Raw genomic sequence first — 23,863 nt, 5'->3', positions numbered from 1 at the left:
ATCTTACACTTTAAGGAAAAAGAACTGAAAACAAAACCCCACAGGTGATTCCCTGATGTTTATTTTGAAACATAATATGTTGCTATATTCTGGTCACTAAATAAAAAGCAGAACTGAACAAAAATTGGAATTCCTTAAGTTATGTCTCCAACCGAAAGTCCAAGTATATCAACATTGTACAGAACTGTATGGATTGCCAATAATTTAGTGTTAGTTATCCACCTTGTTTCTCCAACACATGGATCATACCACTTATTAATCTTTAAAGACTGATAGGTAAAGATAAAGTGAAAGGTTGCCAGCAAGCAGAAGCCTTACCACCAAATCTTTATTCTCATTATCATGACCCTTCAATTACTCATTTAACATTTTATATTTCAAACTCAATGCTATGCCTCAACCTGATACTATTTAAAAATCTTCCAAATCATGAAATAATTTGCATTTGAGGTAAAGGACATACATATTTTATGACTGCACCTGAAATATCATCATGGAAATTAAAAAAAAATTATCTATTTTAATTTCAACTAAAGAGCATGGTTTGCTCAAGTAACCTTGTGAATTTGAAGTTCATTTAATTAAAAATTTTTCCCCAGAGTCAAGATAAAAACACTGAGAATACACATTGACCATTTTCTGATTTTAGCCACATTAGGGATCAAAATATTTTGCTCACACAAGTGATACAAAGTCATTTCAGATAGCAAATTAGAGTTTTACTTATGTAGATGTGGAATTGCGACTTACCCCTGTCTGTGTCATACAGGAAGACAAAACAGTTCCATTCATAGTGATCCAGCAGACTCAAGAGTGCTCCTCGTAAGGAAGGCCTTAGCTGCAGCACAAACTGGCTCTCCCCCTCAGTAGGGAAACTTGGTGTGATGAGGGAGATGTGTAAGGCGCTGCAGAATGAGGTCAAGGTATGTACTGACCTCTTATCATAGAGTCCAAAAATGGCAAATACTCCTCTAGAATACTGGGAACAGACTGAAACAAAAACAAACAAAAAAACCCATAAACTATTAGCACACTCTAAAACTGTTGACTCCACATCTATAGTTTATGAAACAAACAAAATCTCTGAGTCATTGATATGTCAGGAATATAATATAAGGAAACAGTAAAAGTGAAGTGTGCAATTATTTGTATAATCAATTAGTGAAATGTTAAGCTTGCCCTCAAAGCCCTGCAGTAAATGAGATAACAAGGGGTTTTCTCAAGAGACCAATTTGAATTAAGAAAAATTTGACTAAAATGAAGTAATATATAACATTCCATGATAATGTGACAAATCCTATGCTAGAGACTTTTAAGTGTGACCATAAGAAGCCTAGGGTGTTGGGTAATCTAGAGGTATTTATCTTAGGAGTAGTTCCTTGTGAAACAAAGAAATTAGATTTTTCTTTGTTAAAGCAGTTATAGTTTCTTGAAAAAAATTAACTGTCCTGATAACATTTATATCTATATTCTATATCTGGGTTTTAGGAAATTATGAAGCATAATTAAATAAGATAAATTAATAAAATCTGGAGGTATTTCGTTTATTCTTTTTTATTGTGCCTCTTGAAACTGGAGAGAGAGCCTAAGAAATTTAATTAAATAAGAAGAGGGTAACAATTAACAGAAAATAAATTGCTACTGGTTTTCTTTAGATGATGTGCTGTAAGAGATACACACATGTTCTGGAAAAACTAAAGTCCAATTAAGGGACCAGAGTTTACATTCATAAAAAAAGACTAAGAATTGACATTAAGATATAGGGGGAGCTTACCCGGCTCTTTGGTGGGGATAATGGCAGACACTGGGAGGGCTCACGACAAGTAGTACTTCCCAGAACTTCTGCTGCCAGTGTCCTTGTCCCTGCAGTGAGCCACAGTCACCTCCCATCTGCAGGAGACCCTAGAGCACTAGCAGCCAAGTGGCTGACAGAGTCTTGGTGCTCCGGCCGGGTGTCAGGCCTGAGCCCCTTAGGTGGGAAAGCCAAGTTCAAAACATTGGTTCACCAGAGACCTCCAGGCCCCACATAATATCAAATGGTGAAAACACTCCCAGAGATCTCCATATCAACACTAAGACCCAGCTCCACTCAACAACCAACAAGCTACATGGCTGCACAACTCATGCCAAACAACTAGCAAGACAGGAACACAACCCCACCCATTAGCAGAGAGGCTGCCTAAAATCATAATAAATTCACAGACACCCCAAAGCACAGCACCAGACATGGTCCTGCCCACCAGAAGACAAGATCCAGCCTCATCCACCAGAACACAGGCATCAGTCCTCTCTACCAGGAGTCTACACAACCCACTGAACCAACCTTAGCCACTGGGGGCAGACACCAAAAACAATGAGAACTACGAACCTGAAGCCTGTGAAAAGGAGACCCCAAATGCAGTAAGTTAAGCAGAATGAGAAGACAGAGAAATACACAGCAGATGAAGGAGCAAGGTAAAAAAACACCAGACCAAACAAATGAGGAGGAAATAGGCAGCCTACCTGAAAAAGAATTCAGAATAATGATAGTAAAGATGATCCAAAATCTTGGATATAGAAGGAAGAAAATACAAGAAATGTTTAACAGGGACCTAGAAGAACTAAAGAGCAAACAAAAAATGATGAACAACACAATAGATGAAAGTAAAAGTACTCTAGAAAGAATTAATAGCAGAATAACTGAGGCAGAAGAATGGATAAGTGACCTGTAAGATAAAATAGTGGAAATAACTACAACAGAGCAGAATAAAGAAAAAAGAAGGAAAAGATTTGAGAACAGTCTCAGAGACCTTTGGGACAACATTTAATGCACCAATCTTCGAATTATAGGGGTCCCAGAAGAAGAATTGAAAAAGAAAGGGACTGAGAAAATAGTTGAAGAGATTATAGTTGAAAACATCCCTAATATGGGAAAGGAAATAGTCAATCAAGTCCAGGAAGCACAGAGAGTCCTATACAGGATAAATCCATGGAGAAACATGGCAAGACACATATTAAACTATCAAAAATTAAATTGAGAGAAAAAAATATTAAAAGCAGCAAGGGAAAAGCAACAAATAACATACGAGGAAATCCCTATATGGTTAACAGCTGAATTCTCAGAAGAAATTCTGCAAGCCAGAAGGGTGTGGCAGGACATATTTAAAGTGATGAAAGGGAAAAACCTACAATTAAGATTACTCTACCCAGTAAGGATCTGATTCAGGTTCGATGGAGAAATTAAAACTTTACAGAAAAACAAAAGTTAAGAGAATTCAGCACCATCAAACCAGCTTTACAGCAAACAGTAAAGGAACTTCTCTAGGCAGGAAACACAAGAGAAGGAGTGGACCTGCAATAACAAACCCAAAACAATTAAGAAAAGGGTAATAGGAACATACATATTGATCATTACCTTAAACGTAAATAGATTAAACGCTCCAATCAAAAGACATAGACTGGCTGAATGGATACAAAAACAAGACCTGTATGTATGCTGTCTACAAGAGACCCATTTCATACCTAGGGAAACATACAGACTGAAAGTAAGGGGATGGAAAAAGATATTTCATGCAAAAGGAAATCAAAAGAAAGCTGGAGTAGCAATTCTCATATCAGACAAAATAGACTTTAATATAAAGAATGTTATAAGAGACAAAGAAGGACACTACATAATGATCAGGGGATGAAACCAAGAAGAAGATATAACAATTGTAAATATTAATGCACTCAACATAGGAGCACCTCAATATATAAGGCAAATTCTAACAACAATAAAAGGGGAAATTGACAGTAACAGAGTCATAGTAGGGGAATTAACACCCCACTTTCAGCAATGGACAGATCATCCAAAATGAAAATAAATAAGGAAACACAAGCTTTAAATGATACATTAAACAAGATGGACTTAACTGGTATTTATAGGACATTCCAACCAAAAACAACAGAATACACTTTCTTCTCAAGTGATCATGGAACATTCTCCAGGATAGATCATATCTTGGTTCACAAATCAAGCCTTGGTAAATTTAAGAAAACTGAAACCACATCAAATATCTTTTCAGACCACCACACTATGAGGCTAGATATTAATTATAGGAAAATATCTGTAAGAAGTACAAGCACATGGAGGCTAAATAATACACTACTAAATAATCAAGAAATCACCGAAGAAATCAAAGAGGAAATAAAAAAAATACCTGGAAACAAATGACAATGAAAACACTACGACCCAAAACTTATGGGATGCAGCAAAAGCAGTTTTAAGAGAGAAGTTTATAGCAATACAATCCTAACTCAGGAAACGAAAACATCTCAAATGAACAACCTAATCTTACATCAAAGCAATTAGAGAAAGAAGAACAAAAAAACCCCAAAGTTAACAGAAGGAAAGAAATCATAAAGAACTGATCAGAAATAAATGAAAAAGATATGAAGGAAACAATAGCAAAGATCAATAAAACTAAAAGCTGGTTCTTTGAGAAGATAAACAAAATTGATAAACCATTAACCAGACTCATCAAGAAAAAAGGGAAAAACTCAAATCAATAGAATTAGAAATGAAAAAGGAGAAGTAGCAACTGACACTGCAGGAATACATAGTATCATGAGAGATTACTACAAGCAAAGATAGGCCCAAAAATGGACAACCTGGAAGAAGTGGACAAATTATTAGAAAAGCACAACCTTCCGAGACTGAACCAGGAAGAAAGAGAAAATATGAACAGACCAATCAGAAGCACTGAAATTGAAACTGTGATTATGAATCTTCCAACAAATAAAAGCCCAGAAACAGATGGCTTCAGAGGTGAATTCTATGAAACATTTAGAGAAGAGTTAACACCTATCCTTCTCAAACTCTTCCAAAATACATCAGAGGGAGGAACACATCCAAGCTCATTCTAGGAGGCCACCAGCACCCTGATGCCAAAACCAGACAAAGATAACACAAAAAGAGAAAACTATAGGCCAATATCACTGATGAATATAGATGCAAAAATCCTCAACAAAATACTAGCAAACCAAATCCAACAGCACATGAAAAGGATCATACACCATGATGAAGTGGGATTTATCCCAGGAATGCAAGGATTCTTCAGTATACACAAGTCAATCAAAGTGATATACCATATTAACATATTGAAGGATAAAAACCATATGATAATCTCAGTAGATGCAGAAAAAACATTTGACAAAATTCAACACCCATTTATGAAAGAAACTCTCCGAAAAGTAGGTATAGAGGGAACTTAACTCAACATAATAAAGGACATATATGACAAACCCACAGCCAACATCATCCTCAATGGTGAAAAAGTGAAGCTATTTCCACTAACATCAGAAACAAGACAAGGTTGCCCACTCTCATCACTATTATTCAACATAGTTTTGGAAGCTTTAGTCACAACAATCAGAGAAGAAAAAGAAATAAAAGGAATCCAAATATGAAGGGAAGAAATAAAACTGTCACTGTTTGCAGATGACCTGGTACTATACATAGAGAATCCTAAAGATGCTACTGGAAAACTACTAGAGCTAATCAATGAATTTGGTAATGTAGCAGGATACAAAATTAATGCACAGAAATCTCTGGCATTCCTATACACTAATGATGAAAAATGTGAAATAGAAATTAAGGAGACACTCCCATTTACCACTGCAACAAAAAGAATAAAATACCTAAGAATAAACCTACTTAAGGAGACAAAAGACCTGTATGAAGAAAACTATAAGACACTGATGACAGAAACTAAAGATCATACAAACAGATGAAGAGATATACCATGTTCTTGGATTGGAAGAAGGAACACTGTGAAAATGACTACACTACCCAAAATAATCTACTGATTCAATTCAATCCCTATCGAAGCACCACTGACATTTTTCACAGAACTAGAACAAAAATTTCACAATTTATATGGAAACATAGAAGACCCTGAATAGCCAAAGAAATCTTGAGAAAGAAAAACGGAACTGGAGGCATCAGGTTCCCTGACTTCAAAATATACTACAAAGCTACAGTAATCAAGACAGTATGCTACTGGCACAAAAACAGAAATATAGATCAATGGAACAGGATAGGAAGCCCAGAGATCAACCCGCACACATATAGTCACCTTATCTTTGATAAAGGGGGCAAGAATAAACAACGGAGAAAAGACAGCCTCTTCAATAAGCGGTGTTGGGAAAACTGGACAGCTACATGTAAAATAATGAAATTAGAACACTCCCTAACAACATACACAAAAATAAACTTAAAATGAATTAAAGATCTAATTGTAAGGCCAGACACAATAAAACTCTTAGAGGAAAACATAGGCAGAACACTCTGTGACATAACTTACAGCAAGATCCTTTTTGACCCACCTCCTATATAAATGGAAATAAAAATAAACAAATGGTACCTAATGAAACTTAAAAGCTTCTGCACAGTGAAGGAAAATATAAACAAGATGAAAAGAAAACCCTCATAATGGGAGAAAATATTTGCAAATGAAGCAACTGACAAAGGATTAATCTCCAAAATATGCAACCAGCTCATGCAGCTCAATATCAAAAAAACAAACAATCCAATCCAAAAATGGGCAGAAGACCTAAATAAACATTTTTCCAAAGAAGATATACAGATTGCCAACAAACACATGAAAGGATGCTCAACATCACTAATCATTAGAGAAATGCAAATCAAAACTACAATGAGGTATCACCTCACACCAGACAGAATGGCCATCATCAAAAAATCTACAAACAATAAATGCTGGAGAGGGTGTGGAGAAAAGGGAAACCTCTTGCACTGTTGGTGGGAATGTAAATTGATACAGCCACTATGGAGAACAGTATGGAGGTTCCTTAGAATACTAAAAGTAGAACTACCATATGACCCAACAATCCCACTACTGGGCATATACCCTGAGAAAACCATAATTCAAAAAGAGTCATGTACCACAATGTTCTTGGAGGCACTATTTATGATAGCCAGGAGAGAGAAGCAACATAAGTGTCCATTGACTGATGAGTGGATAAAGAAGATGTGGCACATATATACAATAGAATATTACTCAGCCATAGAAAGAAATGAAATTGAGTTTTTTGTAGTGAGGTGGATGGACCTAGAGAGTGTTATATAGAATGAAGTAAGTCAGAAAGAGAAAAACAAATACCGTATGCTAACACATATGTATGGAATCTAAAAAAAAAAAAAAAGTTTCTGAAGAACTTAGGGGCAGGACAGGAATAAAGATGTAGACATAGAGAAGGACTTGAGCACATGTGGAGGGGGAAGGGTAAGCTGGGACGAAGTGAGAGAGTGGCATGGACATATATGCACTCTCCAAAGTAAAATAGATAGCTAGTGGGAAACAGCCGCATAACACAGGGAGATCAGTTTGGTGCTTTGTGACCACCTAGAGCGGGGGGATAGGGACGGTGGGAGGGAGACGCAAGAGGGAGGAGATATGGGGATATATGTATACGTATAGCTGATTCACTTTGTTATACAGCAGAAACTAACACACCATTGTAAAACAATTATACTTCAATAAAGATGTTAAAAAAAAAGATATAGGGGAAAGACTGCAAACTTTGCAAGTAAGTTCAAATTGTTGTGATTTTGCTTATTAGCCAGGTAACCTTGGCTAAATTCCTTAAAATTGCTTGTCTCAACTCTGAATATATAATATGCCAAGGATTATATGAGATAATGTATCTAAAACTGCTATCCTATGAGGCTATACGAGGCAATTAGTAAGTGATAGATTTTATAAACACAAATTTTCTACATGCATGTATAAAGTTTAGTATTTTTATTATTTAATAAGAGAGTAAAATGATTAGAGGGTAAAATACCACAATTGATCCACAACCAACTATTAAGATTCTTATAACAAATACCAGTTATTTTCATGAATATTTAATAAAGAAATACTATCAAGAAAGTACATCCAATTCTAATTCTATGCTCACCAGAAACTGGAATTTGATTACCTGAGTAGATTGACCAAACTGGAAAGCTTGTTCTGACAGTGTGACTGGCTATAATTTTCCTGCAACTTATGAGAAACATCATAATTTAACATATGAATATCTTAGGCTTAAACTCAATTCAGTTCTATGATTTAAGGGACCGAATAAATCAAGTTGCTGAATTGGACCTTAACCTCATGAATGTTCCACCAAAGTTTGGAGATATTTATGTAAGTGCTATACATTTGGCATATAACCTGGAGTTACTCGGTGCTTTTCTTATTTCATATTTTCTTGTTCCTTTGATTTTCATGCAAGTTGAGGACCCACTTTCCATCTTTATGTAGTAGATAATCTAGTTCAATTAATTTTTATTTTACTTTACTGAAAAAATTTTTAAAGAGCTTTAGAACTCAAATCTAAGATACTGGCTTTCAGTTTGGCACTGAAAAATATTGTACTTCATATAAATTCATAAAATTCATAAAATTTTATATAAAAATATATTTTATTTATATCTTTTCTTCATTCATTCATCCATCAGTGAACACTTAGGTTGTTTCCATGCATTGGCTACTGTATATTAATATATAATAATGATGTATAATGATGCTGAAATGTACACGGGTATACAGATATCTCTTTGAGGTGGTGATTTCACTTCCTTTGGATATATACCCAAAGTGGCATTGCTGGATCATATGGTAGTCCCGTTTTTTAATTTTTTTGAGGAACCTCTATACTGTTTTTCATAGTGGCTATACCAATTTATATCCCTCTCTCCCCACAGTTTGTGAAGGTTCCCTTTTCTCCACATCCTTGCACACTTGTTATCACTTGTCTTTTTGATAATAGCCATTCTAACATGTGTGAAGTGATATCTCATTGTCCTTTTGATTTGCATTTCCCAGATTGATTGATTTCTCTGATGTTGAGCATCTTTTCATGTATCTGTTGGTCTTCTTTGAAGAAATGTCATTCAGGTCTTTTACTCCTTTTTAAATCAGATTGTTATTATTGTTATTAAATTGTATGAGTTCCTTATATATTTTGAATATTAACTCCTTATCAGGTATATTATTTACAAATATTTTCTCCCATTATGTAGGCTGTCTTTTCATATTGTTGATTGTTTCTTTTGTTGTCCAGAAACTTTTTAGTTTGATGTTTATTTTTGCATTCATTGCCTGTGCTTTTTGTGCCATATCTAAAAATATCAATGCTATGACCAGTTTAAGTCTTTTATCCATTTTGAATTAATTTTTGTGAGTGACATAAGATTGGGGTCCAATTTCATTCTTTTGCATGTGAGTATTAAGTTTTTCCAAAACCATTTATTGAGACTATTTTTCTTCATTGAGTATTCCTGGCTCCTTTGACAAATATTAGTTGACTCTAAGTATATGGGTTTATTTCTGGGCTGTTGATTCTGTTCCATTGTTGTATGTATTTGTTTTTATGCCAGTATCATACTGTTTTAATTACAATACTTTGTAATGTAGTTTGAAATCAGGAAGTGTGGTTTCTCCAGCTTTGGTTTTCTTTCTCAAGATTGTTTTGGTTTGGGGGTCTTTTGTGGTTCCATACAAATTTTTAGGATTATTTGTCTTAGTTCTGTGAAAAATATCATGGGTATTTTTCTAGGGATTGCATTAAATCTGTAGATTTCCTTGGTGGAGGGACATTTTAACAATACTAATTCTTCCAATCCCTAAGCACGGTATATTTTTCCATTTATTTCTTTCATCAATATCTTACAGTTTTTGGTGTACAGGTCTTTCACTTTCTCGGTTAAGTTTATTATTAAGCATTTTATTGTTTCTTAAGCTATTGTAAATTTTTAAAAATTTATTTTTCAGAGAGTTCATTGTTAGTATATGGAAACTCAACCGATTTTGGTATGGTGATTTTATATCCTGAAACTTTACTGATTCATTTATTAGTTCTAATAGTTTTTTGGTGGAGTCTTTAGGATTTTCTATATATGAAAGCATATAATCTGAAAACAGAGACATTTTTTACTTTTCCCTTTCTGATTTGGGTGCCTGTTACTACTTCTTCTTGCCAATTGCTCTAGGTAGGACTTCCAATACTTGGTTCAATAGGAGTGGTGAAAGTGGGCACCTTTATTTTGTTCCTGATCTTTCAACTTTTCACCATTAAGTATGATGTTAGCTATGGGCTTATCATATATGACTTTTATTTTGTTAAGGTACTCTTTCTATGCTTTCTTTGTTAAGAGTTTTTATTATGAAAGGATGTTGAATTCTGTCAAATATTTTTTCTGCATCTATTGAAATAATCATGATTTTTATCTTTCATTCTATTAATATGGTTTATAATATTTATTGATTTGCAGATGTTGAACTATCCTTTCATCCCTGAAATAAATCCTATTTGATCCTGGTATATAAACCTTTTAATGTGTAGTTGCATTCAGTTTGCTAGTATTTTGTTGAGAATTTTTGCATCTATATTTTTCTGGGATATTGACCTGTAGTTTTCTTTTCTTTCATGTCCTTATCTAGCTTTGGTGTCAGGTAATGCTGGCCTTGTAAAATGAATTTGAGAGTGTTCTTTTCTCTTCAATTTTTGGGGAGAGTTTGAGAAGGATTGGTATTAATGCTTCTTTAAATATTCACCCATGAAGCCACGGGTTCTGGGCTTTTCTTTGCTGGGAAGTTTTTGATTACTGATTAAATATCTTTACTTATTATCAATCTGTTCAGATTTTATATTTCTTCATGATTCTGTCTTGGTAGATTGTATGTTTCTAGGAATTTATCTATTTCTTAATACCATCTTAAGAATTGTTTCCTGGCTGTTTTGTAATTCCTTTGCTCCTTTCTTCATCTCTTGCTGTCTTTGTGAATTAATCATTTTCCATAGTGATTTTGATTCCCTTCTCTTTATGATTTGTGTAACAACTGTGGGTTTTTACTTTATGGTTACAATAAGGCTTACATAAAACATAGATATAACAGTCTATTTTAAGCTAATGCCAGCTTAACTTCAATAGCATACAAAGCTCTACCCTTTTACTCCTCCCCATTTTATGTTTTAGATGTCACAATTTCCATCTTTTTATATAATATATCCATTATGGTTATTTTTAATACTTTTGTCCTTTAATTTTTTTTTTTTTTTTTTGGTCGTACGCGGGCCTCTCACTGTTGTGGCCTCTCCCATTGTGGAGCACAGGGTCCAGATGCACAGGCTCAGCGGCCATGGCTCACGGGCCTAGCTGCTCCGAGGCATGTGGGATCTTCCCATACGGGGGCACGAACCCGTGTCCCCTGCATCGGTAGGCGGACTCTCAACCACTGCACCACCAGGGAAGCCCTGTCCTTTAACTTTTGTACTAGAATTGTGATTAACATACCATCATATTACAGCATTGGAGTTTTCTGAATTTGCCTATATAGTTACTTTTAGCAGTGTGCCTTATAGTTTCATACATTTTCATGTTATTAATTAGAATGCTTTCATTTTAGCTTGAAGAATTCTTTTCAGTATTTCTTGTGAGGCAGATCTAGTGGTGATGAACTCCCTCAGCTTTTGTTTGTCTGGGAAAGCCTTTACTTCTCCTTCATTTCTGATGGACAACTTTGCCAGATAAAGTATTCTTGGTTGAATTTTTTTTTTTCTTTCAGCACATTGAATATATCTTCCCACTCTCGCCTGGCCTATAATATTTCTGATGAGAAATTCACTGATAGCCTTAGAGGATCTTTTATGAGTGGCAAACTTCTTAATTCTTGCTACTTTTATTATAATGTATTTGGATAAGAACTCTTTGACTTTAATATGGTGACCTGTGAGCCCCATAATCTCAAATATACAAATCTTGCCCCTGATCTGGGAAATTTTCAGCCATTATTTTTTTAAGCAAACTTTCTGTCCCTATCTTCTTCTCTTCTCCTTCTATAACTCCCATAATTCATAGATTGTTTATCTTAATGGTGTCTCATAAGTCCTGTAGGTTTTCTTCATTTTCTTTTCTTTTTTTTTGTTTTTTAATGTTACTCTAACTTAGATATTTTCAAATTGGGTGCCTTCACACTCATTGATTCTTTCTCTTGTTTGGTTGAGTCTGATGTTGAAGCTTTCTATTGAATCCTTCAGCCAGTCATTATATTTTTGAGCTCCAAGATTCCTGTTTGGTTATTTTTATATTTTCTATCTCTTTGTTGAACTTCTTATTTTTTTGTATTGTTTCCTTGATTTCTTTAAATTGCTTACCTGTGTTCTCTTGTGACTCTCTGAGAACCTTTAGAACAATTATTTTGCATTCTTTGTCAGGCAATTCATGGATCATCATTTCCTTAGGGTCAATTACTGGATATTTACTGTGTTCCTTTGGTGGTGTCATGTTTTTCTGATTCTTTGTGATCCCTGTAACCTTGGGTAGGTGTCTGCACATTTTAAGAAAACATCTCCTTTTCCAGACTTTATGGGCTGACTTCTTTATCTGTGAGTTGGGGAATGCTGGAACATTTTGTGACTCCAGCCTAGTCTAATACTACAGAGTGCCAAGTGCAGGGGTGTGTGTGAGTGCTCCAGGTCTTGGGGGGGCATTGTGTCTCATCAGCTCAGGCAGCTGGGGTCTGTGACATTGAAAACTGCATGGTCCTTGGCAAGAGTTATGGGGGTTTCACATTGGCTACTAAGGCTGATGGTGGGGTTCTCAAGAGCACCTCCAGGTCCAGCAGCTAGGGACTGGGGAAGGTGGCAGTGGTGGCCAGAACCAGTGGTGTGCATACACTTGGCTGACTGTATACACACACACAGTGGTGAGAGCTGGGACCAAGAGGAGTCAGAGCCAATTGCAGGAGCACGAGCAGCTTCTGGAGCCCTGGTTGTTGGCATGTAGTCATGGAACAGAATGGCCTAGCTGCAAATGCATGTATGGTGGTGGGGGCTGGTGATAGGAATCAGGGCAGGCATCGTGCAGGTTCTTGACTACTAGGACAAGCTGCAGGCAACCAACCGCAGGGCAGGCCAGTGAAAAAGCTCAGGGCCAGATCCAGGCCGACAACAGGTGTGGGGACCTTGTTTGTTGGTGGGCACTGATGTGGCTACAGGGGCTAATAATGGGTGTGCACACAGCAGTGGGAGTTGGCTGCAGGGGTCTAGGCTGGCATCTTGCATGCACATAGTTGCAGAGGCTGGGACTGGCTGCTAGTACTGATCTTGGGTTCTGGCAGGAGGAGGAAGGAAGAGAACAGGAAGGGATTCAGGCAACTGGCATCTGTGAATGTGGAAATCTGTAGGACAAAAATTTCAGCCATGAAATAGGCAGGGGATCTGTGATGGTTGTTTTGATTGTTGGTTTCTTCAGCAGAGAAATCTGCCTGTGTCCTTTGTGGGCCAATCTGCTGGGGTCCAGTAATAAAAGCTGTGCTAGTCTGCAATATCTTTAAAGGTTCTGAGATTCTTAGTAGTGAAGCCTACTGGGATCCTCTGACAAGCAGGCTACTGGGAACCAAGGTCATTCCTGCACATGGCTGTTATTGGTAGCCCCTTCCCTTCTTCCTTGTTCCTAGATGTCTCTAGATGTCTCAGCTTTGCTGGTCTCTGGATGGGGTGAAACCACAGTGGGTACTTTGTGCAGTTCCCTAAAAGACTGGGGAAGCTGGTCACTCACCCTCCTCTCCTTTTCTGGGCCAAGAGAAATCTCTTGGGTTGGGAGTTCCCTTTTGGCACTAAACAGTGCCAGTCTTGGGGAAGGGATGATGCAGGCAAAATGAAACTTTTCTTCCTATTGTTTCTGTGTGGTTGTTCTCAGATTTTTGCTCTATTGTGTTGCTGAAGCTTCGTAAGTGGACTCCTGAGCTCTGAGCTATTTTCATTTGTGGATAGCTTCCTAACTGTTGTTCTTTGTGGGAAAACAGAAGCCTGGGTCTCCTACACTGCCATCTTGGTCATAAAATTCTAAATTTATTAAATATCTCCACATTCCATCTGAATAACACAAGGACATTTAAGCATTTTAACCTAGAAATTGTGCTCCTGTCATACATGTTATTATTATTCAATATTGTAGTTCCACATGTGTTTAAATATTTTAAACATATCATAGCCTCTATCCAATGTTATTATTAACTGAAACCCTTGGTAATTTAACACTTCTTTGTGTGGATTATAGTTCTTACTCCAGGTGAATTGTCAACATGTTAGTTTCATAGCTTTGAACTGTGAGCTCATTTTAGCAAAGTCTGTCTGTGAGAATTTAGAGAAACCTGCTTGGATAAACATTTCTCAAAAGTGATTTTGCATTTGCCAAGCATCCCAGTGTATTTGTATATGTGGTGGTGGTGGTGGTGGCAGTGCTGGTGTGTGTGTGCATACATACCTGTAAATCTCAGTTTATGGTCTCTTGGAAAATGCAGAGTGCATAAATTTGTACAGGAAACTTACATGAGAGCAGACCATGTGTAAAAATTCTCATGAGAGACCATCATTATGATTATTTTTGTATACAGAGCTCCTGGCAAGCCACTAAAATTACACTCTCTCACTAAAGCTATAGCCTGGTTTGTATGGTAGTCTTAGCTCCAACTTCATGCTACTTGTTGGTCCAATGTCTTTAAGATTATGTTCTCATTCAGACATTTAGTTCAAATCTCCACAAGGGAAAGCCACAGTGTCCACTCTTGGTTTTAAATTATTATTGTTTTCAGTTCCCCAGTTCTGTCCTTTGGATATATACATTTTTATTTTCTTGTAAACTCAACATACATTTAAAAAAATTTTTTTTTTTTTTTTTTTTTTTTTTTTGTTGCGGTATACAGGCCTCTCACTGCTGTGGCCTCTCCCGTTGCGGAGCACAGGCTCCGGACGCGCAGGCTTAGCGGCCATGGCTCATGGGCCTAGCTGCTCCGTGGCATGTGGGATCTTCCCGGACGGGGGCACGAATCCATGTCCCCTGCATCGGCAGGAGAACTCTCAACCACTGTGCCACCAGGGAAACCCTATAACTGTTTTTAAAAAGTACGTTTATGTTATAGAATCAGTAATAATTCTGTAACTGAAAGTCTTTGCTGCATGTGTTACTGTATATGCAGATGTTGTGATCTAAGGTAGAAATTTCATCCAAACTTATGTTTGGCATAGCCTCTAAAATATTTTGCTGTTTCTATGAATTATCAATCCTAATTATGCAGAAATTTCCTTTTCTTGTAAACCTTCCCTGATTCCCTTAGGCTGAATTAGAGGCCCCTTCTCTTTTCTGCCCTCATACTCTGTGCATTTCTTAAAACACTGACCTTCCTTAGCTGTATTTGATATAGTTATTTTTGATATTGTCCATCCCTAGCAATAGCCATGAGATTCCTGGGAGTCTTATTCACCTTACATACCCCAATTGATATTGTGTTGACTGGACAAGTGAATAAATAAAGTACAATAATATTTTAAGGAAGAGTATCATTTTATATAATCTGATATATTATTCTCTCAGAAACTTTATTACTTCCTCTCTATTATTACATTGTAATAAAATTACTTGTTTCTCTCTTATCTACTAGGTTTGTATATACAATTAAGATTAGACATTACATGCTGTACACATATTGCATAAATGTTTATAAACATATTACAGAAATAATTGTTGGGTAATATTAATAAAAATTACATCTATTAATATTGGAGAAAGGGAATGTATTAATTTTATTTACCAGAAATGGAATGTGTTGAGTCAGTAAGTTCAGGGGAAGAGGAATAATCAAGCAAACATTGAGGAGAAGGAGGCAAGCTAAAACAGAGGAGGCTACAGGATATTTCCATTCCGATGATCACAGCAGTGAGGTAACTTAAGAATGTGTTGGAACAAGGCTATGTGGGACAAGAGTCTCAGGATAAATTGAACTACACAGGTCTCATTGCTAGCAGTCATGGTCATAAGCTTCCTCCTTATATTGATGATATTTTACCAATGCAAATAATGTTAAAAATGGCAATTAGAACAACAAATGAAGTAGTAATTACATTTTGCAGATAGAACTAGGGAAGAATTTGTGAGCCAGATATAGGTGAGGTGAGGATTGTAAAATAAAAGGCATTGTTATGCTGGGGATATTGGCTTGGTACTGCAAATCTGTTGTTTCTCCCTTCTCATGGATTAGTCAGTGTAAACATAATAGGTGTTTTGTGCTTATATGTTACTTCACCTGTTTTACCTGATGGTCATTATTACACTGGTGGATACCCAAGAATTAAACACATTCTCCCACTCTGATGGCTTTGGCAAATTGGCTGATGCTGTTAGCATTTGTGAAAATCTATTGCCTTGAATAATTTCCCCAACCTTTTCTACAAGAAGGGTTAGAATGTGTCGGCAGAAGATTAAAAAAATAAAGATAACAACTTATTCCTTTAGATAGATCTTTACATTTTACAAAGAACATTCACATATATTACCTCATTCATCATTATTGATATTCTATTATTGTTACTCTTATCTTTGCATTGTGCAAATACATACTATAGAGATCCTGTACCATTAAAGCCCAACCAGACAAGAGCTGAGGCCTCTCTGGGTGTTGAGGGGCATTGGCAGCAGCAGAGATCACAATTATCACACTGTTGCTTATTGTGGGGGAGCCAGCTTGCTCTGCCTGGGCTGAGTGGGCAGGTTGTACTGGCTGACCCATGCTCCCTGACTGGGGTGGGCTGGTGGGTATGTCTGGAAACTTCAGTTTTCCAGGAGCTTCTTGAATTTGGGGTTCACAAAGGAGAAGCCAGAGAACGCTGTTTGGTCGATGGGGTTCTTGTCACTGTAGGAGAAACATGGCTTCTGATCCAGGAACTCCTGGTTAAAGTTGCTATACATAACTTCTAGGAGTTAATTAGCAATACTAGTAATAGTGAGTTCCTAATAATACATTTCAGATTCATGATTCCAGTAACAATTGGATTAAATATCAATAAAATGTTGTCTTCATTAATGATCTAATGATGAATTTATCTTCAAAGGAATATGACTTCTCAGAATATCAAGTAGTAATATATATATATATTCGGGGGGTGTTCCTTGAGGGAGGACAGGAGAAATTTGAGCATGTTTATAGGTTGAGGAAATGGAGCCAGTAGAGAGGGAGATATAGAAAAGAAAGGGGGCAGTGATTAAGTAAGGCCCCAGAAAAATAGAATGTTTGGGGTCAGTGATGGGTATAAGGTTGGCCTTGAATGAGATGTGCAAGTGTGTGAAGGGTACCTCTTTCCATAGATTTCACAGATGAAAAGATTAGATAAGATGTATGTGGGCTGATAGTTTTCTAGTTGCACTGATATAAAAGGCAATGTTGTATCACTGAGGTTTGATAAAGGTGTTTGTAAGTGGCACACATTTCAAATGGTTGCAGAGGGTAGGAGAGGAAACTAAAACAAGAACATATAAAATGGCTTATAAATTCCATGATGCTAAAGAACCATGCTTATTTTATCCACAACTGTAACCAACACAACATATTAACACAATACCTGGCATTTAGTAAGTGCCCTATAAAACCTTATTGAATGAATGACAAAACAATATGTATGATTAAATGAATGCTGACAAAAGACAAGATCAGAAAATATGAGTTGGAAGTGGCAGCAACTTAGAAATTCATGATTTTCTTCAGGCTCAACACAAGGATGGTGATCAAAGGGAATAATAAAGAGGAGTTGGTGTTTAGGAGTTTATTACTGTCTTTTTTCTTGAAACACATTATTGTCTTGGCTTACTTAACAGCACACTTTCTTGTGTCTCCTCTTATCTGAACACTGATTCTCAGTTTCCTTGCTTGTATCTCCCTGTCTGACCTCCTTCCTTTCCTTTCTTCTTTCCTTCCTTCCTTCTTTCCTTCGCTTCTTCTTTCCTTCCCTTTTTCCTTCTTTCCTTTCCTTTCTTTTCCAGCTTTACTGAGATATAATTGACACTATGACTTATCTTGAAATAATGACATAACCCTTCTTCTATACTCTTTCTTTAGATAATCTCATCTATTTTTATGATTTCAAATATCATCCATGTACCAATATATCCCTGATAAATATCATCTGTTTTGTCATCTCTGATGAGCTTCTGACTCAAATATCAATGCTTGACATCTCCCTTTGATTGTCTATCCAGCACTGAAAATCCAGCTGGGACAAAACAGAAGAATTTCATTTTTTTCCAGAACGTGGTACCTGTTTTCCCCAATCCTAGTTAAAAGCATGACCATTTATCAAAATGTTCTGTATTTTTATCTTCTTTTTGTCCCCATATTGAAGTTGTGAGCAAATCTTGATGGTTTTACCTCCAATATGTCTAAAATAATATCTAAGTCCCTTCAGTTCTCTATATCCCCATTACGCTGCCATTATCTTGCCCAGTATACTACAAAAGTCTATAAGTATACTAACTATACTTCCTACTTCCAGTTTTCTTCCTCCCCAATTACTCTACAGTCAGCAGAGAATGCAAGTAAGATTGCATCTCATTCCTACTTAAAATTTCAGTGGCTTTTCATCATATTTAGAATAATATTCATGTGGTCTTAAAAACTTCTAATGATCTTGCCTTCACTAGTCTCATTGACCATTGTCCCCTCTCTCAGTACACTCAGCCAAACACTCCCTTTTCATCCCATGGTAGGGCCTTTGCCTTAGCTGATCCCTCTTCCTGGCCTTCCTATGGCTGGAATTTTCCCTGTTCTTGTCTCAGCAAAGATTCCAACTCCTCAGAGAGGAGCTCCCTGACACCTCTATGAAATGAGGCTCCCACAGCTACAGTTACTCTCTATCACATGATCTTTTTAAATTTTTTGTATAGTCCTTACCACTATTTGAAATTATCTTATTTATTTGCTTGCTTATGCATCTCTTTTATCCAGCAGAATAAAGGATCTACAAGAGCAGATAATTTGACTTCCTTGTTCACTGATGTATTCTCAGGTTCTAAAACTGGCACATGGAAAGTGCTCAATTAATATTTGCTAAATGATTGAAATCATGGTCTCTAGTAAAAGAAATAAGGAAATAAGACAGACTAGGAGAGGGTGGAATGACTGACTGGAAGCCACAAAAATCTACTTTCAGGTTGATGAGTTGACTTAAGTAGTTAAAAATTTTCATTTCTACTGTGAGGCTAGACAATTTACTTTCGATGTTTTGTGTGTGTTCTCTCTTCCCTTTCAACTGTGTGCCAGTTTACTCTTAGTTTTTAATTAAATTTTAGTCTCTGAAAACTGCCAGCTATTATGACATAGAAATTTAATGATTCTATATAAGGAAACCGATTGTAGTCAAAATTATATATTAATTTTTTAACAATTTAAAATTCAGGTAATAGGACAATCCTCTCCTTCACAATTAAAAAAACATACTTTTTTATTTCATATTTTTATCAGAGCGATGTTATAATTTCATTTTTATGCATTTAATTTTCACTACCTAGAAGATGATGAGGCTATGAGTTCACCCAGCAGCATAGATTCTGGAGCTGCTGGTGAAATTCTATTAATTCCTGGTCCTGCAACCTCTCCTGAACCTCATTCTGCACAGCTCCTGGTCCTAGACTTTCCTGACTACTGTTTTCCACCATGAGTTCATCTAATTTCTACCCGTTAATTTTCAGAATTCTGCCATTTATTTTTCTTCTAAAAGAAATATTATCACCCATCTGGATCTTTAAAATAATTTCCCTTAAAACACTAACAGTTTATATGAAATCTTTAAAAAGTCAGAAAGTATTCATTAAGCATCTTCCTCTTTCTCCAATTATTTGCTGTTAAAATGATAAGCTCCTCATAGTCAGATTTGAACAGGCTAAATCAGATGGTAGGTAGTGCATGCTGGACCCAGAATTCATTAATTTATGCCTTTAAGGCATTATTATAGGTTATTAATATATAAAAGCTAATTTTCTTAGATGTCTAAATGGTGGGTAGCTACAGTACATAAAGTTACTGAAGTTCTTCACCATAAATGACAAGTTGAAATGCAAATTACACAAAAATATTTCACCTTAATTATATCACAATTAAGTTCTTTCACTTTCTCAGAAATGTCTTCTCTGAAGATGCTCTGCACAAGGCCATCAAAGATCACAATGAAATATAATCATGGGCTGCACTTGTACAGCCCTGTACATGCTCCCCTTCAGTTTTATGGTGTCTCAGCTAGAAAGAAGATTTAAATTCTAAATTAAACTAATTGAAAGCTTAGTAAAATCATACAGACTTGTTTGCACATTTCTTTCTGCAGTCAGGCCATTGTAATGGAAACACATGGCTCATTTTTCTTTCAAGGACTATAAAGGAATAAGCAGAAGCCTATTTGCAATATTCAGCATGAGAAACAAGATTCCATTCAGTGTAAGGTGGCTTCCTTGGCAATAGTTTGGGTGGTGTGAAGATCATATCTTTCTTTTACGCTACTAATATATAACTGAAGGACTCCAACAAGTGAACCTTTAGAAGGAAAGAAGGTGAAAGAAGAGGAAGAAACCAATTCTAAAAAGCACCTAAATCATAGCAAGTATGTTTGGTTCTTTATTTGTCAACTTCCAATCATGAAGAAAGTGTAGAAGGAAGGGCAACCAGTGATTTACTGTTTAGCATTCAAGGATCTGGAGTATATTTTTACCTTTAAGTGGCTCCTTAATGGAAAAATTTGATTCATCATCTGTATTTTATACCATATAACTCGGTTGCATAATTTCAGTAGATTCTTCTTATGCTGGAGAAACACTTTTTCAAGGATCTTAAATAATACGTTGAAAGCTTTTCTTCATCAGAGGAGACACAGCTGTCTTCCTGAAAAGCATTTAAATACATCATGGAAGTGGTGGATAACATCAATTAAAAATGGAATGGAATAATATTTGCCAGATATTTGAGTGGGTTTTAGAAATTGTTCTCATGAATATTATGCTTCCTGAATAACTGAAATGTCATCACTTATTTTGGATGCAGAATTTGTGACATTTGTTTAATGTCTGTTGGTACTACTAGACATAATTCTGTGGCAGCAAGGATCCTGGCACCTTTTTTCCTCCAGCAGCCAGCATAGTTCTTGGCACATAGTTGGTGGTCAGCAAATATTTGCTGAATGAATAACCAAATCAATGGACACAAAGAAGAGGTTATGTGTGAAAGGTATTTGTGATTCATTAAGATATTTGGCCCTAACTAATATTTTGAATGAAGCAAGCAGCCATTTCAAGCAAATCTAACATGTAAAATTGTGTTTGCACAAAGTATAATTATGCCTCATTGTATTTAAGATGACACAATTTTACCAAAGTTAATTTACACACCGCTTGTTTGGAGCTCACAGCTTACATACTATTTTTTAAGATTTTTTTTTTTTTGATGTGAACCTTTTTTTTTTTAAAGCCTGTATTGAATTTGTTACAATACTGCTTCTGTTTTATGTTTTGGTTTTTTGGCCATGAGGCATGTGGCTCTCTGACTTGGGATCGAACCCGTACCCCCTGCATGGGAAGGCAAAGTCTTAACCACTGGACCAGCAGGGAAGTCCCACAGCTTACATACTTTTAATGGGACTGCCTGCTCTGTGCTTTAGGCTAAGGATACATGTACAAATGTTCTAATGTCATGTTCCAAGCATGAGGGAGCCATCCAGACAGCTAGCTGAAGAAGGGAAAGGGAAGACAACTTGACAATTATTAAACTATTGTGTGTCAGGCTCTGTAATAATAGTCATTTTATATTCATTATCTCATTCAAACTTTCTACAACCCTGCAAGTTATGCATTATTCTCATTTTTCTTTTCCTTTTTTAAAAATGAAATTAGGTAAAGTTATATAACTTGTATACAATTTTACATCTAAGTGGGGAAAGAGCAATTTTTAACCCAAGTCTGATTCCAAAGTTCATGCTTATTCTACTCTACTGCTTGAAAAGAAAATCGCTGGTGAAGCACTTCTTCCATTCTGCTCTGCTGAAGGGATTTTGGCCATTATACCCCTATACTACTGGAAGAGGCACGATAAGTGTACTTATACTTCATGGAAAAAGAAGTAGGTCTTACAGGATTATGGAAAACTGATGTTGTGTTAAAAAGCCACTTCTTAAAGCAAACCAAATTTTAGCTATCAATTTAAAAAGGACAAACACATACATAACTCAGACAAGTAAGATTGCAGTATCCACTGTTTCAATTTTTTTTTGTAATTGTGCATTTCTAAAACACCCTGCACAAAATCCTGAAAGAGAATTTACAAGTAACAATGACTAGATGGAAATACTAAACATTTGCATGGTTTAGTTGGTTCATCTATAAAAACATCTACTAAAATATTTTTCCCGTTCTAGAATATAATATTAGAGCCAGTAGTCAGATGTTAGTAAATATCATAAAATGGTTGGTTTAATTGTGTGTTGTGATACATTATTTTGTCTATAATCAAATTTTAAGAACAATTGTCAAACATCTGGACTGTACACTGAGAAGGAAAACACAAAATAGAAACAATGAGCCACTCTAGTTACTTTTTCAGTCAAAGTTATATTTTTAAGCTTTTTGAGTTCTCAGAACCATTTCCAAAGTTTTCATAGTTAAATAAACTCTGATTTATAAAGAACTTTACTGCTTTGCTCTAAGCTATTAGGATATTATAGAACAGAATGGTGTCTAATAAAAATGCTATTTCATTCCCTATGATATTAAACCATGATTTATTATTCAAAGAATATTATTTATAATTTGCTTTGACTGTGTTTGTGTGTGTGTCTGAGTGTGTGTGTAATGAAAATAGAAAACACTTTTGGGTTTTGAGAAATTAGAATATGCCTTAGTATAGTAATCACTACAATCACAATACTTTTAAAAGCATTAAAGCTTGAAGTATTTATTTCCTTGCTTTTATACTAAAATAACATTTTTTCTAATAACTATTCTTAGAATAGTTAAAATCCCTCATGACCAATCAGACTTTATATTAGAACATAGACTTTTGAAAAAAATTGAAATTTATGTACATCTGTTTCTTAGCCAATAAAATGAAGAGAAGTTTATTCATTCTATCCAAAGGAAAATAAATTATGCAATATGAGATTTCATTATGTATATAAAGAAATTTATGTCAAGGGTTGAAGAGACTGACAGACATGTATACTGTAAGATATAGTACACAGGGAGATTCTAAAATTTTTCTAAACAACTTATTTGGTACGCTACGAAAGAAAAGAGATTTCAGAAATTATATAACACTAAGATCCACAGTTTTCTGAAAAATCATGAACTTTTCAGACACAATAGTTTTCTAACATAACCAACCATGTTTTTAGAGAAGTGCACAATAATAAATGTTTTTTTCAGTTTGGCTCTCCAGCCACCTGTTTATTCACCTAACATTAATGTCCTCTAAATGACAACTGCAAAATTCAACCACTGCAGGTGCTAGGTGGGGAATGTGGATGGGTGAAACAGGGAAGTGTGGTGACATCAGCAATGAACTTGAGAGGACTTGCCCATTTAAGGGGGCTAGCCACTCTCATCTCCATGTAATTGTGGCAAGAGGGATTAATGGCTCAATGTGGCTGGGAATTCAGAATTTTTGACAAAATATTTAAATATGAATATTTGTGAGTAATCTGCTCGTTTTTAAATGTTGGCCAACAATTGAAACATTATTTATTGTAGACTGGGTCAGGACAACTTTTATTTGTGGTCAGCATAATTCCTAGAACTGACAGTTTTCTGGGACTATTGCTGTCCTCTGTTCATTTAGGTTTGACAATATATTGCCAAACTAAATTTTATGATCTTCACAGTGTTTTTTAACCTGGTGCTCTTAAATTTGAGCTGTTTATTGTCAGTATTAAAAAGTATGTATAAGTATTTAAGTGTGTATATTTCCAGCACCAAAGAGAAAATATCTTTCCTAGATTATGGAATTTGGTGACTGGAAGAGACCTTAGAGAC

At 35.8% G+C, this 23,863-nt stretch overlaps 1 protein-coding gene across 3 annotated transcripts in view; it reads right to left on the bottom strand.

Annotated features, from left to right (window-relative positions):
• The window catches only part of GRIA4 (glutamate ionotropic receptor AMPA type subunit 4), a gene marked incomplete at its 3' end in the record, with an annotated part of 508,329 nt that overhangs the window by 340,249 nt on the left and 144,217 nt on the right, over positions 1-23,863 (bottom strand). For all 3 annotated transcript variants that reach the window (XM_079928097.1, XM_079928096.1, XM_079928098.1), the window contains exon 3: positions 751-990. In XM_079928097.1, the coding sequence (XP_079784223.1) occupies positions 751-990 (240 nt within the window). The remainder of the gene's footprint in view (positions 1-750; positions 991-23,863) is intronic.

Source organism: Stenella coeruleoalba (genome assembly GCF_951394435.1).
Source record: "Stenella coeruleoalba genome assembly, chromosome: 8".
Taxonomy (NCBI): domain Eukaryota; kingdom Metazoa; phylum Chordata; class Mammalia; order Artiodactyla; family Delphinidae; genus Stenella; species Stenella coeruleoalba.
Note: the sequence above shows the minus strand (reverse complement) of the source record. Positions and strands in the feature narration are given on the sequence as shown.